Source organism: Babylonia areolata, chromosome 3 (assembly GCF_041734735.1).
Source record: "Babylonia areolata isolate BAREFJ2019XMU chromosome 3, ASM4173473v1, whole genome shotgun sequence".
NCBI classification, from domain to species: Eukaryota; Metazoa; Mollusca; class Gastropoda; order Neogastropoda; family Buccinidae; genus Babylonia; species Babylonia areolata.
The window spans coordinates 60,207,219-60,224,893 of record NC_134878.1 but is presented as its reverse complement, the minus strand read 5'-3'; the positions used below and the strand labels follow the sequence as shown (position 1 = coordinate 60,224,893).

General features: G+C 40.2%; 1 protein-coding gene across 1 annotated transcript in view; it reads left to right on the top strand.

Moving 5' to 3' along the window:
• Nucleotides 1-9,391: 9,391 nt before the first annotated feature.
• The window catches only part of LOC143280163 (uncharacterized), a 32,845-nt gene continuing 24,561 nt past the window's right edge, over nt 9,392-17,675 (top strand). The window contains exons 1-4 of the mRNA XM_076584747.1: nt 9,392-9,499; nt 13,310-13,426; nt 14,615-14,705; nt 16,814-16,950. Coding sequence (XP_076440862.1) covers nt 9,491-9,499; nt 13,310-13,426; nt 14,615-14,705; nt 16,814-16,950 — 354 coding nt within the window. The 5' untranslated portion in view covers nt 9,392-9,490. The remainder of the gene's footprint in view (nt 9,500-13,309; nt 13,427-14,614; nt 14,706-16,813; nt 16,951-17,675) is intronic.

Here is a 17,675-nt window from a genome sequence, read left to right as displayed (position 1 = left end):
TTCCACCACACCACTCCTCCACACACACAACACCGCAAAATCCCGACAGAAGAAAACGAGGAGGCTAGAAGTGTCTCGAGCGATGACAGAAAGAAGCGGTGATGAAGTAGTGGCAAAAGTGACAACACTCACGTGGCGTCATAACTCACTTCGCGTCATCGTCTTCTCTCTCTCTCTCTCTCTTTCTCTCTCTAGTGACTGTGTGTAAACACAGCTGGGCCTCTTCCTCCCCCATTAATTTTTTTTAAATTATGCTTTCTAGGGTCATGACCTTACCGGTTTTTGTTTTTGTTTGTTTTCTCACAGAAGTACATTTAGTTTACACTTTGATGAGGAAATGAGCGACAGATAGGGTCGACAGTTTCAAGGAGGTACCAAAGTGGACTGATTCTTTTGGCCACGTTACACCACATATGCTGGGGGGAAAAGGGGGGGGGGGGGAGCAGATGACTGACCAACGCATTAACCTAACGCGCAGGTCAGGTTTTGTGATCCTACCCTTGACTTCTATGAAACAGTGATAATCTCTCTCTCTCTCCCCAATGCACACACACACACACACACACACACACACACACACACACACACACACACACACCTACGTTTAGTTTGAATGTGTTTTGCCTTGGTCAGTCAATTGGTATACGGTCTCCTCTTTACGCTCCTGGGTTTGGAGCATCTTTTCAGCCATGAGATGGGGAATGCAGATGAGGGGAGGGAATTTCTTGAAATTAACTCTTTTTATTTCTTTTTTTATTTTTTTTAATCTCTTTCTGGGTTTTGGGCTGCGTTCCCTGTCCAAGTCCTCATAAGAAAAATTGTGACAGCCGGTCTACAAAATGTTTGATTCAATAATTTGCTTCCTTTTTTTCAGTTTATTGTTTATTAATTTTTGTTGTTTGTTTTTTCACCAAGCCAGTTGCCTTGTGTGTTGCCTTTACTTTTTATTTTTTTAAAATTTTTATTATTTATTTATCTTTTAAATTTCACTTATCTGTGTGTGTCAGTGTGTGTGGCTGAGAGAGAGAGAGAGAGAGAGAGAGAGAGAGAGATGAAAAATACACGATTTCCCGTAACGAACAATGCAAAGAGCGCACTCAGATGACTCTGTGGTACAGAGAGCAGGAAGAACACTTGACACACATTATTTATTTATTTATTGATTTACCTCCAAGAATTTGTCCAGGTAGTTAGGTTCAGGATGTGTTTAGAAAAGTATCTGGTCGAGCTATTTGAAGCTTTAGGTTACTTTTGATTGCTGATTTAAAAAAACAAAAAAACAAAAAAACCTAAAATTCCTAATTCGTGTTTGTACACTTCTGCTGTTGTTGCTGTGTGCCGCGCGCGTACTATAAAAGTGGTAATATAAGGGAATGCTAGGATCTTACCCTTTTCTTGTCTCACACCGAATAAAGTACAAGATCAGCACTCTATGCTACAAATGTATTCACAAATCAGCCCCTTCCTATCTCTGTGGCTGCCTTCACCTCAACACTCCATCTCGCTCACTACGATCAGTTTCGGATCCACTCCACTTACGCATACCCAGATTCAAACTCTCGACTGTTGGCCGCCGTTCTTTCTCTGTCTCTGGACCTTGCAATTGGAATGAACTTCCTCTTTCGCTTCGTCAAGTCTCCACACTCAGTTCTTTCAAGTCTGGCCTTAAAACCCACCTCTTCCCAAAATAGCCTCCCTTCCCTGCCTCTTCCTTGTCTTTAGTTTCTCCAGTTTTAGAGTTATACGTGCGTGAGAATGACCGGTGCGAAAGCGCTTAGATTTGTCTCTGCACAAGATTCAGCGCTATATAAGTACCATTATTATTATTATTATTATTATTATTATTCTTGTAGGAGGTTTCTGGGTTATCTCTTTTACATTTATATATATTTCATATATTCTTATTCCATTGTGCAATTTTAGTAGTGTAAATTTCCCTCTGTCATTATACCTTCTTTCCCGGGAAAAGTTCAAAAGCATGTTAATTCATAAACGCAGTTGACAAGACGGGTATTACGTGACAACAAAGACGGTCTTTGGGGATGGAGACAGGAATCATACAATGCTAATGCAATGATGTGACTTATGCCACTACCTCCACACACACACACACACACAAATATATATATAGAGAGAGATATATACAGGCATTTTACACACACACAGATATATATATATATATATATATATATATCCACTCAGCAAGCATATTTAAGTCCATTGTCGTTTAAAGCACCCTATCTGTCTTTTTATAATGGCTACCATTCTTTTTTTCTTTCTTTGTGTGTGTGTGTGTGTGTGTGTGTGTGTGTGTGTGTGTTTGTCTGTTCATTTTGTTCCCCCCGGACTCCACCCCCCTCCCAATTCCCAACTCCTTCTCCCTGGCCGCCCCACACACCTTCCCCGCAGTCCCCTCCCCCTCACCCCCGCCCCCTTATTTAGAAGAGAACGGAAACAAGGAGTTCCTTTGTCATTTCCAGATCCGCTGTCTTTGTTTCAGCCTGCTGCATATTTCTTTTTCGTCCGTTCTCTAAGGAGATGACAAATATCCTTGACGTCTTTAACACCCAACATGACATTACTGATTTAGCCCCCCACCCCCCCACCCCCCACCCCCTCCCTCTCGTTCGTCATGATGTAATCCGTGTGTGAGTGTGTGTGCGTGTGCGTGCGTGCGTGCGCGCGCGCGCGCGCGCGCGTGTGTGTATGTATGTGTGATATGGAAATATGAAATAAACGTATTCCCATAAGAGTGCACTCAGATGACTCCTTGGTCCAAAGAGCAGGAAGGAACTGCAACCGACAGACGTCTGCTTGTTGACCCACGTTCCATGCATCTCGGAAGATCTAATTTAGTGCGAGATCTAAGGCAGATTTGCATAATCATGCTGGTATTTGTTGACTGACTGGGGGGTACTTCAAATCTTCTAGCAGTGTCTGACATGTGGAGAGATAGTGTTAAAAAAAGAAGAAGAAGAAGAAGAATGAAAAAAAAGAAAAGCCTGTCGCATACTGTGTTTGCTGGAGAAACAACAACAACAACAAAAACACTTCAGTCGAATACCACGCTTGCAAGGACAGGCATGGAGATTTTAGATTTAACTTAGCATGCAGGGAGCGTTAAGGCGTGCGGACTGATCCATATATACCTACTTTGCACCACATCTGCTTAAAATACGACGAAAAGACACCTCGACCTGCCCCGGCATAAACCCAAACGCGCTTGTCAGGCCTTGACAGCTGGCTGTAGGTTTGTATCAAACAATATCACAAAACAGAATAGAATCAAACGAAACGAAACGAAACGAAACGAATTTTTATTTCACGAGGGTAGTGAAGTAAGCACAGCTTTTTTTTTGTTTCCTTAAAAAATTTTTTTTTTTACATCCAGCAAAAGGGCAAAAAAGAAAGAAAAGCGGAAAAAAAAGCAATGGCAAAATACACACACACACACACACACACACACACACACAAAATTACACATGAAAATAAAGCGCATAAATATTAATATGTACACAACCGAAGTTCGACACAGCAACACATATTATCATTGAACACACACACAGACACACACACACACACACACACACACCAAAGAGAATGCTTGGCAAACTAAATATTCCTTGAGAGTGATTTTGAATCCGTTATGAGTTAGAGTGGTACGCAGACTGAGATTGATTTAAATCCATTATGAGTTGGAGTGTTACGCAGAATGGATGGCAGTGAGCTCCATAATTTGGGGACAGTTTCAGTTTCAGTTTCAGTTGCTCAAGGAGGCGTCACTTCGTTCGGACAAACCATATACGCTACACCACATCTGCCAAGCAGATGCCTGACCAGCAGCGTAACCCAAAGCGCTTAGTCAGGCCTTGAGGAAAAAAACAAAAAAACAAAAAACAAAAACAAAAAAACAAAACAAACAAAAACAAACAAACGGGGGAATAAATAATAGATAAGCTCACATAAATAAATAAATAAATGAATAATAATTATAATATAGAAAAAGGTAGTAGTAATAATAATAGTAATACTAATAAAATGATTAAAAAAAAAAATTTTTAAATAAATAAATAAAATAATAAATAAATAAGACAACAATGGTGATAAATAAGCGAATAAATGTAAAACATGAAGACAGACATTCACACACACACCCACACATGCACAACAGAAATGCACCAAACATGCAGTTTCACAGATATGAAAGCACAGTCAAATACATATAAACGTACATGAGCTCCAACACACACAAACACACACACACACACACACACATTACCTTGCACCTCCTCTACCCCTCTCCTCCACACACTCATTTCTAGTCTACGTATCGCAGCTTCCACGGCACACACACACACACACACACACACAGAGATGAACACTTACTTGTACAAGCACACACACATACGCCCATGTCTCCCACCCCCAACCCCACACACATATATACAAAGATATATATATATATATATATATATATATATATATACATATGTACATATATATATATATATATATATATATATATATATATACGTTCCAATATCCTGTTGCTCCTACAGTGTAGGCATGCATATACTCACATACCTCATCCTCTACCCCACCTCCCCCCGCACTCCCACCTCCTCTCTCTCTCTCTCTCTCTCACACACACACACACACACACACACACACACACACACGTACACAGATCTCTCCTGACACTTGTGTACACTTACACTCTCGCGCATTCACAAACGCACTCAAAAGCACAGACCCACACATCCACACAAACACACACGCACAGAGGCTGCCACTGACTGGCCGCAAGAGGGATGGGAAAAGATCTCTGATGCCAAAAAAGTGGCGTCTAGCGTGTTGCTCAGTCTATTGTATTTGGAAAGGCCCACAGAGACTCTGTTCCGTTTTGAAGAAATTTGCGCAATGTTGGTTTGGAAATGATGTCGATATTTGTTTGATTTGCAAAGCATCGTGCTCTACCTTTCATGTTAGAATTGCGGCCGCTCCCTCTCTCTGCTTTTATTTCTTTGAGGCGATCGATGGTGTGATGGCCTTGTACCTGTTCTTTTTGGTATTCTTTGATTTTTCTGAGGATTTCCGATTTTCCTAGATGTAGGCCGCTCGTTGGTGTTGCGTTACCAGCAAGTCTGTCAGCTCGCTCATTTCCCTTAACACCTGCATGTCCCGGGCAGTATGACCATGTGAGTTTTTTAATCTGAAAGTTGCGCATTGCCTTATGCCACTCTGGGCTTCCCATTCCGTTTTCAATTTTCTGTATGAGGTTCATTGAGTCGGTTAGAATCATGGCATGTTGGTTTCCGGGCGTATGGATGGACGATAGCCACTGGAGGGCATGTGTCGCAGCTTCAACTTCCATCGTTAGGCTGGAGGTTGTGACTTTGTAGGCAGCATTCTCTTCCCAAATTGTTTTCCCATTTTGTTTCGCAGTGAATCCCCAACCAGACTGGTCTTTGGTGACTGAGCCATCTGTGTATATGATGATGTCCTCTTCTTTACTGTTTTCTTCTATGAGTAGCTTCACTTCCGCATCAGTTTTGCCCTCTGGCCATTCCCGACAATGTCTTCCTAGAGTGGGTGAAATGACTGTGTTGAATAGATGGTTGAGGTTTTTGGGGACAGTGAAACTGTAGCCCAGTTCCCTGTCTTCGTTTATGCTTAGGAACTTTTGAGAGCTTTTTTGGTGGAAGGACAAAAAGTACGAGAAGATGTCGACAAACTATTGATATAATTTTCATTTTCCACACAAGTTACTTTCTGACGTTTTGCAATGGCAAGGTTATCACAGTTATCAGTACTTCAGTTCAGTTACTGAAGGAGGCGTCACTGCGTCCGGACAAATCCATATACGCTTCACCACGTCTGTTAGACAGATTCCTGACCCGCAGCGTAACCCAAAGCACGTACTCAGGCCTTGAGGATAAATAAGAAGGAATGAAGTAAAAATAAGACACAAAAATAAACAACATGAAATGAGCCTCAACCACGAATGATGTCACGCCCACAATGCCCTGACCCTATTATGTCTGCCAGAGTCAAAACAAGACAAGACATGTTTATTACAGGAAAACCTCGTGGGGGTACATGAAAGGCGTTACGTAAGATGTGAACCGCATTTGGCATTGTCCTCGCGACCAGTAACAACGGCCATACCGAGCGGTCGGTGGAATGAGTCACATGAGACAGCTGTGAAACAGTGGTGATCCTTGTTTTGCTGATGACAATGGAAAGTAAAGCTCCTCACAGGACGCGAACTGGGCACGATGTAAAATGGCGGAGACAGACGGAAAAGTGTTCGTGTGCCGTCCGGAGTGATGGATGACCCCTCTACCCCCCCTTCCCCCATTCATTTATGCTGACCCCGTTCTCTTTTTCTTTTCTTTTTTTCTTCTCCCCCCCCCCCCCCTTTCCCGCCCCCCTCTTTTTTTTTCTTTTCTTCTCTCATTTGCTTCGGTTTTCCTCCCCTCCTTTAACCCCTTGACTGCCGCTGACAAAAATGTGTACGTCAGTGATGGGCCGTCATCAACTCACTGAGTCAAGACCGTGAACTTGCAGTCAGGACTGATGTCAGTCGCCAGTCTTTGTCTAGAGTTCTTTTTCTTTGGATGGCGTTACTTTGGACCAGCAAAGACAAGTTTCACCACTTAGAAGTTAGATGTACATGAAATGAAGTTATTACCCTTCAAATTCATGCTACACTGATGATCTCATTTCACCGATGTTCAGCGGTTAAGGAGTTGTTGAGAGAAGGCCTTTTTTGTACGTTCTCTTCTCTCTCTCTCTCTCTCTCTCTCTCTCTCTCTTTCTCTCTCTCTCTCTCTCTCTCCTCTCTCTCTCTCTCTCTCTCTCTCTCTCTCACTGGTGTCGTGGTGAGGCTCTTGCTCTGTCTGTATCTGCATGCACACTCCACAGCAGGGTTGCACAAGCGATCCTTGCAACGCTAAATTTGCTTAGCATAAAAAAACATTCCTGTGTCTTAAGGAGTTACTCAGTTTATATGTTCTGTTTCCGGGTTTTTCCTTCTACCCAGATTCTCTTCATGCCTTATACAGGTGTACTGTGAATTTCATTCTGTATTCACGTTCGTTCCTGTATCCTTTATTTGTTTAAAAAAGTGTATACATACAGATTTTAAAAAACATATTAGTCTTTACTGACTCGGTATCTGTGGACAGAAATGTTTTATTCATTCAAATTCATTCACTAATATTTTGTTTTAAAAAATCATCGAAAGATAACTGTCTATCTTTTGCGACGATGTTAAAATTGCGCTGGTCGTTGGCTGGGCAGTTAAAAAAAAAAAAAAAAAAAAAATCTGTATCTCTCGCTTCTTTTCAGGATCTCTGTTTTCTTCTTTCTTTGTATGTCTCCCCCCTCCTCACCTCTCTCTCTCTCTCTCTCTCTCTCTCTCTCTCTAATTCATTGACATGAAGTTTGTATTGCGCACTGTACCATGTCAATTCTGATTTTCTGTTAATTCCCGTCAGTGGAGTTTGGTTTGATAAGTGGCTGTTTTAGCAAGTTACATAACTTGCGATGCATCCCTACGTTTCTTCCTTCCTTCCAGCCAGTCACACACACACACACACACACACACACACACACACATTCTGATGATGTATGCTGCATGTCGTGGGTAATATATTAGTCTGGTTTAAGTGAGGTGTGCTTTAACCTGTCTAGTCTGTCTTTCTCAGGTACATTTGCGTCCTTTGTTGCAGAGAACACACGTAGACGTTTACGTGCTGACCAACGCCCTTGTTGGGTGCTCCTTAATATATATCACGATTCTGGGTCACTGAGGGTGATATGCTTACAAAAAAAATATATATATATTAAACAGATTTTTTTTAATCGCCCTCTTGGCCTCTGTCTACTTAACCCTTCAGAATGTCTGTCTAATCCCCCTACCACCTTTCCTATCCCCTCTTCCCCATCCTTCAGCCACGGTGAGTCTTTCGCCACCCCTCTTTTTTTTCTCTCTCAAGATATACGCTCACACACACACACACACACACACACGCACACACACAGAGTACAAATCGACAGATCTCCACATCGACAGATCTCATCGTCTATAGATCTATACATCATTAGGTTAGAGAGAGAGATATAGAGAGAGATAGAGAGACAGAGACAGACAGAGAGAGACACACACACAGAGACTGAAAGGCAGAGATATATGATAGAGATAGAGACAGAGAGACTGATAGAGAGAGAAAGAGAGAGACAGAGATAGAGATAAAAATAGAGACAGATCTCGAGAGGTAGATGTGGGTCACCGGATAAGAAGGGGGAAATAAAGAAATAAAAACAGAAACAGATTAATGGATGAAAGAAAGAAATTGAAATGATGGAAAGAAAACGATATATATATATATATATATATATGTATATATATATCAGTGAGATGTACACCCCAACCCCACCCCTCCCCTCCTCCACGCCCATGACAACGGAAGGGAGCAAACCAAGATAGCGTTACGAAAGCAATTTCTCGATAGCCTCCCCTAAGTGCACTTCCGATATACCATCCATGCACCCTCTCGATCTTCCTCCCACCAACCCCCCCACTCCCCACCCCTCGCCCCACACAAACATACCATGTACGCACGCGCATATGCACACACGATCGGTCGAGAATCTTGCTTTTAGTTTTAATTATCTTAAGTTTCACACCTATTGCAGTCGTCAGTGGAGAAAAATTACAAAATAATGATCCAATGCCCAGAACAAACATTTCCAAAACAACAGTGTCACATTGAAGTTGAGAAAATACAAACGGTTTTTAACGCCAAAAGAGTATCAGTCCAGACAACATCTCAATTCAAATTTAATAAGCTCACTGAAGTTCACTGAGTACAGCTAAAATGACCCCGCCCCCTCCCCCCCTCCTTTGAGCATAATATTACAAAAATTAAAAATTAAAAGCCAGACAACATATGTAAATTTATTAAAGTTCAGTACAGCTAAAATGACCCCCCCTCCCCCCTCTCTTTTGAACATAATTATTATTACCAAAAAATGATGAAAACCGATCTAGAAACAAATATTTTTTCATGCACATATTAACCTTTTCACGGCTGCTTTGCCTCAGCTGCTCATTCATTTACAACAAGACCCCCCCCCCCCCCCTCTCTCTCTCTCTCTCATGTATTATTTTGTCTGCGTGTTTGTGTGGGTGTGGATGCGCGCAGGGGGAGATAATTTCATTAACTTGGCCTCCATGTCCTCGTCACTGGCAAGTGACCCACTTCCTGCCGGCTACGTTCAGAGTTATAATTGCCCGTTCTGGCACTTCCTCGCTGGAACATAGATCAAGCGCAGACACGCCTTGAGGGCACCTCTTTCTTTGCACGTACTGCGAAACGAGAATTGGAGAGCGAAGATGTGTTTGTGATCTTGTGACTGTGTCACCGAGATCTTTCTCCAGAAGTGACTTCTGTTGCAGGGGAGGGAGGGACGCGCCTACAAAATGGACACGGTAAAATTTCGAAACTTATGGCTGTCAGTTGCGAAGGATGTGATTTACTGTGTGGTTTGCAATGATAAATAAAAGTGCACCCCAAACTGGTCCATCGCAAGGGTAGGCAGTTGATGGCTGTGACTTGTGTGAGAGAGCGAAAGTTAGCATGAGATGCCGGATGAGGCACTCCGGATTTAACAAAATGTTTGTACACCAGTAATATCACAGCTCAGCCTATTTTAGATACACTCTCTTGATTACGTTCTCGTTTCCTGCTCTCTGTCGTGTTCACCTGTTCAAGTTTTGGGAGGTCGAAAAATGCTTTGTATCCGGTTTTATTGAGTGCCATGCTGTTTGTTGGCTGCTGAAGTCTGCACACAGGCATGGTGAATATTCAAGCAGACCAAGAAACAGGCCCACACCGAATGACTTTCAGTACATAGAGTAAGCCAGCTCCAGAATGAATCCAAAGCAAAACCCAAATATTTGTTGTTTTTTTTACTTCTGGTACCACAGATAACTTTCAGGATATTACCAGAAGTTTACTCCAGGCAAATAATTGAGAATGCATGATGCACAGGCACACATTTATACATGTATGCATGTGTACACACACACACACACACACACACACAAGTTTCAAGTTTTCAAGTTTTAATTATCCTTTCACTCCTATTGGAGTATGGAGGATTACTGCAAAATAATGTTTTTGTGCCCAGAACAAACATTTCCAAATACACAAGAATGTCACATAAAAGTTGAGAAAACACAAATGTCTTTTAACTCCAAAAGTATAACTGGGCAACATTTGTATATCTAATCATCTTACTTACAGCTAAAATGACTTTTTTGCCTCCTTTGAGCATATTACAAAAGTTAAAAACCGATTTTGGAGACAAATATTTTTTAGGAACATATCTATTTCATAACTGATCATAATTGGGACATTCCATTATAAAATGAAACTCATCACCAATCACAGACATGTTAAAAACCTTACAAAACCGTAACTCTCATGGTATACCTTTGTGTTTCCCTGTTTCTATTTCCAGCTTATGATTACTACTTCGAAATCTGAAGAAGCTGATAACATAATTATCAGGCATTTGACATATATTTTTCTCTACCAAATCCACTTTTGAAATTTTGATAAAACAAACATTTACTACTCGCCTCTAGAGCATGTCTCCATAGATTTTGAAAACTATCTCTCAAAGCAATGTTAACATTCTTGCAGAAAGATTCCCTCTCCAAGAAGAATTGACCATCCCAAACACAGTCATACCCTGCTTCTATTAAAATTTGTCTGATACAACTCATCCACTTTGAAGAATAAATACCATTTTGATATAAGTCAAGTAATATCAAATACACACACACACACATACACACACACACATACACACACACACACACACACACCATCGCCACTGCCAGCACAACAATTTACAAAGACACATACACACACACACAACCCCCCTACCCCCTGCGCGCCCCTCCTCCCCCCAACCCCTCTCCCCACATTACATCATAGCACTCCCTCATGATTAACTTTTGTTGTTTCACAGTTGAACGAAAATGCTATCACTATCAGAGATTGACTGAGTGGTCTGTTAAATGACTATTCACAGACATCAAGATCAAAATTATGGGATCATAATGGAACCTATCACAGTATCAGAAGATAAAATAAGTTTTCTTGGGAATTGTAAGAATAAAAATGGTTAGGCTTATGATATCAGAATAATATGTTCGAGCATCTTGCCGACACATTTTATAAAAGTCTTTAATTACACATACTTAACCGTGACCCACTAGTGCAGACTCTATTGTTGTTGATGTTGATTTTGTGAGTGTGTGTATGTGTGTGTGTGTGTGTGTGTGTGGACATTGTTGTGTTGTGGTGGCAATGATGATGGTGTATGTGTGGTGATGGTGTGTGTGTGTGTGTGTGTGTGTGTGTGTGTGGACATTGTTGTGTAGTGGTGGCAATGATGATGGTGTATGTGTGGTGATGGTGTGTGTGTGTGTGTGTGTGTGTGTGTGTGTGTACATTGTTGTGTAGTGGTGGCAGTGATGATGGTGTATGTGTGGTGATGGTGTGTGTGTGTGTGTGTGTGTGTGGTGATGATCTGTGTGTGTGTCTAAATATGTATGTGTGTATATATATGTGTGTATGTCACTGTGTGTGTGTGTGTGTGTGTGTGTTTGCCAGTGTGTGTGTGTACATGCGTGCATGTGTGTGTGTCACTCTGTGTGTGTGTGTGTGTGCCAGTGTGTGTGTACATGCGTGCCTCTGTGTGTGTCAGCGAGTGTGTATGTGCATCAGTGTACACGCATGTGCACCTTCGTGATCTCTCCGTGTGTCCTGGTTCATCCACCGCTCGGAATAAATGTGAAGAAAAAAGAGGGACAAGAAACTGGGAAAGGATCTGCAGCAGAGTAGGGACAGGCTTCCACTGTGATGACTGTGATGTGTGTGTGTGGATATTGTTGTGGTGGCACATGTGATATTGTGTGTGTTTTATATTATTTTTTATATTATAGTTATTATTTATTTATTTATTTACTTATTTATGTATGCTTATCTATTATTTATTCACCTTTTTTTTTCTTTTTTTTTTCTCAAGGCCTGACTAAGCGTGTTGGGTTACGCTGCTGGTCAGGCATCTGCTTGGCAGATGTGGTGTAGCGTATATGGATTTGTCCGAACGCAGTGACGCCTCCTTGAGCTACTGAAACTGAAACTGAAGCTGATTTTTGTCACCACTTTCCCCCTTCATTGATGTTAATTGTTAGTGCTCTTGGCTTCTGTCCTCAGTAGGTAGAGTGCAATATACACATATACCCATTATTACTATCCTTTATATCATTAATTAGATTTCTTTCTTTTTTCCTTCTTTTTATGGTGTACGCTACAACAATATAATGATCAAAGTCATTATGATTATGATGTTGAGAGTGTGATGTCCTTCCTACCATGGATCTTTATTTACTTGTTTAGATGCGTTCAGTATGGAATTTGTATATTATTATGTTTTGTTTTGGGTGTAGGGGTGGATTAGTTGTTTTTTTTTAATAGTTTTCACGTTCTTCTTTATAACAAGTCTTTAGGCAAATATCTGTATTAGTGTATATTCCCTGTTTCAGACATTAAAGCAATTGATTGATTGCTTGATTTGATTGATTGATTGATTTGTTGATGTGTAATTTAAACTTTCAAGTACTTTGTAAAACAGCTTGATGTGGTGGGCTGAGACAGTATTCTGGCTGGTGTTGGTTGAGGTGACTGTTAGCACTGAGTAAATGGGGTAGGGGTTCGGGGTTGGCTGGTTATAGAAATTTTACTTGTGATTATGATTTCTATGTATATAATTCTTCTTTTTATTGTATTTTACTCATGTGATGTGCCTTGAGGATTGCTGTTTCAAGGGAAAGAAAATTTTAATTTCTTTTTATTTATTATCATTATACATTTAAATGATAATAATAGTAATAATTATGATAATAATGATAATAATTATTATTCTTGTTCTTCTTCTTCTTCTTCTTCTTCTTATTATTATTATTAGTAGTAGTAGTAGAAGTACTATTAAAATGATTATTATTATTATTATTATTACTATCATCATCTTCATCATTTTAATATTGTTAATGATGTTGTTATTATAATTATTGTTATTATGCACACGAGTGGGCTTTTATGTGTTTGACCATTTTTACTCTGCCATGTAGGCAGCCATACTCTGTTTTGGGGGGTATATTATTATCATCAGTATTGTTATTATTGTTGTTTTTATTTTTAATATTATCATTATTGTATCCCAGACCTCAGTGACCAGCACTCTGCTGGAGGAACGAGTGGCCATGTACCTGCAGGCTATCGAATACGCCACTGCCGCCAATGATGGCGCTCGGAGACAGGCCTTGGAAAAGGATATCCAGGTATTGGTGGTGAGAATGTGTGATGGGAGAGCAGGTAACTGGAGTTTCAACGACATAATAACCTGGTTAAACCTGAATGCAACTGACTTACTAAAATCCTGTCTTGTGTGTGAGTGTGAAACACCCGTTTTTGCAGCTGATAAAAGCTAAAAAGGACATTGAAAAAAACAAAACAAAAACAAAAAACAAAAAAAAACAACTTGTCCTTTGGGCAGTAATGAGAGAATTTTGAATGCAGTCCTGTTACCTTGGAAAAAGAGATGAGAAGCAAAGAAAAAGCATCAAACGTGGATGAACATGTTGAAGCTCAGGCAGCAGCAGGGTGTGTTAGCCCATGCTTTCTTGCAATCCCACATTTGGTGTCATAGACTGTACCATGTCAAACCGATGCATACTAAGCCTATTTGTTTGCTCTGCTTGGCCAAATTTCACGCGGCCAACAGTGAAAAGATGACCGGTCCGCTCATAGCCAATCAAACGTCTCTAAAAAGCTATGTGTAGCCCATGCTTTCTCACAATCCCACACTTTCTCTCAGTTGAGAGAAAGCACTGGAGGGGAACAACGACACTTTCTCACACTCCCACACTTTCTCTCAAAGTCTTGCTTTTTATCAAAGTGAGGGAAATCATGGGACAGCGAGAAAGTGTGGGGTTACAGGGTGCTTAGAACAACCTGATCCAGGAGCTTGGTTTTCATTGAGCTCTCTTCAAGTTCAAGAAATGCATTTGGCTAATAAGGGAGCAAGAAATGGACATAGTAGAGGGTGATCTCATCAAACAACTACCTCGGTTGAGAAGAGTTCTGCTAAAAAATTGGTAAAATTTGCTTGCAAAGTCAAAAGTTTCGCTCTGTCATGAAAAATGAAAAAAAAAAAAAAAAAAAATGGGAGAGAGAGAGAGGAAAAAGAAAAAAAGAGAGAAAAGGTTTTGCAGCGTGAAGCATGCAAAATTCGGGTCTGTGAATTTACACATTGACAAATAGGTTTATGCTTTTTTTTTCTGTTCTTTCAGTGCAAAGTTTGCATGTGAGTTTTGCATCTTTTTTCCAGGTCATTTAAATTTCACCTTAGGTCTGAAGGCAGGTTTGATGAACCTCCAAATAGAATAAAGTTAAATCCACTCCAAACTTGCTGTCTACTCCATACAGTGCATGTAAAGAGTTGAATTGTTACACTGTCTGTATTTCAGATCCTGATGGATTTAATGGAGCGAGTCAGCATGGGGCAGGTTGTTCCTGCCAACGCCGTGCCCCCGCCGCTCCAGGTTCACTCTCATGCAGGTGGGAACGGGTAATAGTGATGATGATATGTGATTGCCAATGTGTTCTCATGGATCATGGTGTGATGGTATATGTGACTGTCACTGTGTGTGTGTTTGTGTGTGTAGGAAGGAATTTTTGTTTAATGTCCCGTCACACATATCGGTGATTGAAGACATTTTGTAAAAGTATTTATGAATACATCTGAGTATTATCGGTTAGAAGGGGTGGGAGGGTTTGGGGAAACTGGGCAAATGAGGGTAAAAATGTGGGTGAAATTTGAAAGAAAAACAAAACAAACAAACAAACAAAAAAAAAACCCCTCTAAATACAGTTACAGGAAATTACTTAAAGGACTTCGTAAAAGAGAAGTCGTTAAACTGACAAGCGAAACAACTGATAATGAATGCAAAAAGTCAAAAACATCAACGTTCTCAGTCACTTGTGAAGACACACTTTCGTGTACAAAAGGCTTCATCAAGCTACAGTGAAAAATTATATGCTCAATTGTCAGGTTATTAAAGCATATACACTTGACATTAGAACAATACTTGGTCCGTAATGAATTTGATAATAGTCTGAGAGCTAAGCTCAGAATTGGTCTGCGAATCGGACCAAAGTCTGAGAGAGTCAACTGACGAGGTTTTAGACTTGAATTCAAGCACCTATAAAAGTCTCTTTCTAGTATATTGCTTATTTCCTTGTATGACAATGGGCAATATACTTTTATACTATCTATATGATTTTTTGCTCCCCTTTTTGCTGCCCTATCTGCTTGGTCGTTATAACGGAATCCAGTGTGGGATGGTATCCAACAAAAATCAACATTTGTACCCTTCACAAATAGGGAGTGCAATAAATACCTAATTTCAAAAAATAAATCTTCTCTTTGATTATTCTCAAAAAGGAGCAAACCTTTTAAGACAGATTGAGAATCAACACAAAATAGGATATTACTTATTATGATTGGTATATCAACAAGATGATTTAAAGCCATAAGGATGGCCACCAATTCAGCTGTAAAAATTGAATGTCCCTTACCTAAATAATATGATTTTTCTGTTTTTAGGTGTGTGTGTGTGTGTGTGTGTGTGTGTGTGTGTGTGTGTGTGTGTGTGTGTGCATGCTCATTCTTTCTTTCTTTAATTTGACCTCAAGGCTCAAGACTGGTTGTTTGTCTGTACTCAGGTACAGAAATTCACTGTTCTTTTTTTAAACTTTTTTTTTTGTGTGTGTGTGTGTTGATTTTATAGTTTTGTAGACTTTTTAATGCTTTTTTTCATAGAACTTCTGAGTTTTCTTTATGTTAATTTTACAGATCTTTTTAGATTTTTTAACTTTATATATATATATATATATATATATATATATATATATATATTTTAGAACTGATGAGTCTTCTATTGAATTAAATATCATTATGACTGTATTTATTTATACAACTGATGAGGGTTTTTTATTTTATTTTACAGAATCATTTACTGATTTCATACTATTAAATGGATGTGTGTATGCATGTTTGTGGGTGTTAATGTAGCAGTATTATATTCATTTATCATCTTTTTCACTAATATGTAATATTTTTATATATCTTTTTGCGATTTTGATAATTTCTTTTCAAGGCAGGTGTGGTGTGCACATATGAATCAGGATCACAGGAGGAAGGTGGTAAAATGGTTAAGACGCTTATCTGCTGAAAGTGTCCATGGGGTCTGGGTTCAGATACCAGTCTCACCCTTTCTCCCCAAGTTCAGAAAATCAAACTCAGTGCCTCATCATTCAGATGAGATGATAAACCGAGGTACCTTGTGCAGTATGCACTTGGTGCACAGAAAAAGAACACATGGCAACATAAGTGTTGTCCTCTGGCAAAATTCTGCAGAAAAAATCCAGTCAGATAGGTATACAAATTATATATGCATGCACTAAATAATGTGTTGGGTTATGCTGCTGGTCAGGCATCTGCCTAACAGATGTAATATAGTGCATGACTAGTCCGAACACAGTGATGCCTCCTTCAGAAATTGAAACTGAAGCTGTATATGGATCAGTCTGCATGCTTTGACTCTTCCTTTTAACTGAGACTGAAACGTGATGAATTGCTGATGTGAAAACTGTGCTGTGTTTAGGAGATCCCCTGGCCAACCCACTGGGAGAGCTGTCATCACGCCTGGCCGACTATCACAAGGCGCTGTACTACGCTGACATTGAGATGGTCGGGGAGAACCGAACCAAACAGATTCAGACACTCCAGAGGGGCTTGCAGGTAAACATTTGTGTGTGTGTGGTGTGTCTGTGAGTTTGTGTGAGTGAGCCTGTATCTCTGAATGTGTTTGTGAGTCTGAGTGAATCTGCAGGTGAGGGTATGTATGGGTGTTTGTGAGTCTGTGACTCTAACAACTTCGCCTTGGCAGCTTGTCCCATTTGGGATTAAAAAAAAACTTTTTTTGCTGTCCCCCCATACATAGCCACACCTGGGTTCGTCCATTGCAATCCAAGTTTTTGCAGTTTAGAATAAACCATAGACGTTTCGTCACCAGGAGGCCACCCCATAGAGGAGATTCTGCACTGCAGCTGAGCCCACTTCAGCAGTGTTCAGTAGTGTCTGTCTCATTTAACATACTTAGGACACCACATACTAAGCCCCTACTGAGGTAATTGTCCTTATGTCTTCATAGTTGTGGAGTGATGAGTGAAAAGCAGATGTTATTGAAACAGTTTGTGAGAAAAATATGCAGTAAAATAAATAGATAAAATGAATGTACTGCAGGTGATTCTACAGTGGTTATAATTCCTCAAAGAAACAAACAAAAAATATCCCAAAGTCAGCACTCTTTCTCCTTGGAACAAACTGCCCTTCTCAGTGCGTCACATGGATTCCCCAATTAAGTTTGCGATAAAAAGTCTCTCAGAACACACTTCTCCCTTTTTGCCTGCCATCTTTATGATTAACGTGCTTCTTGGGCTTAGGGTGGTCATGTGTGGGTGTGT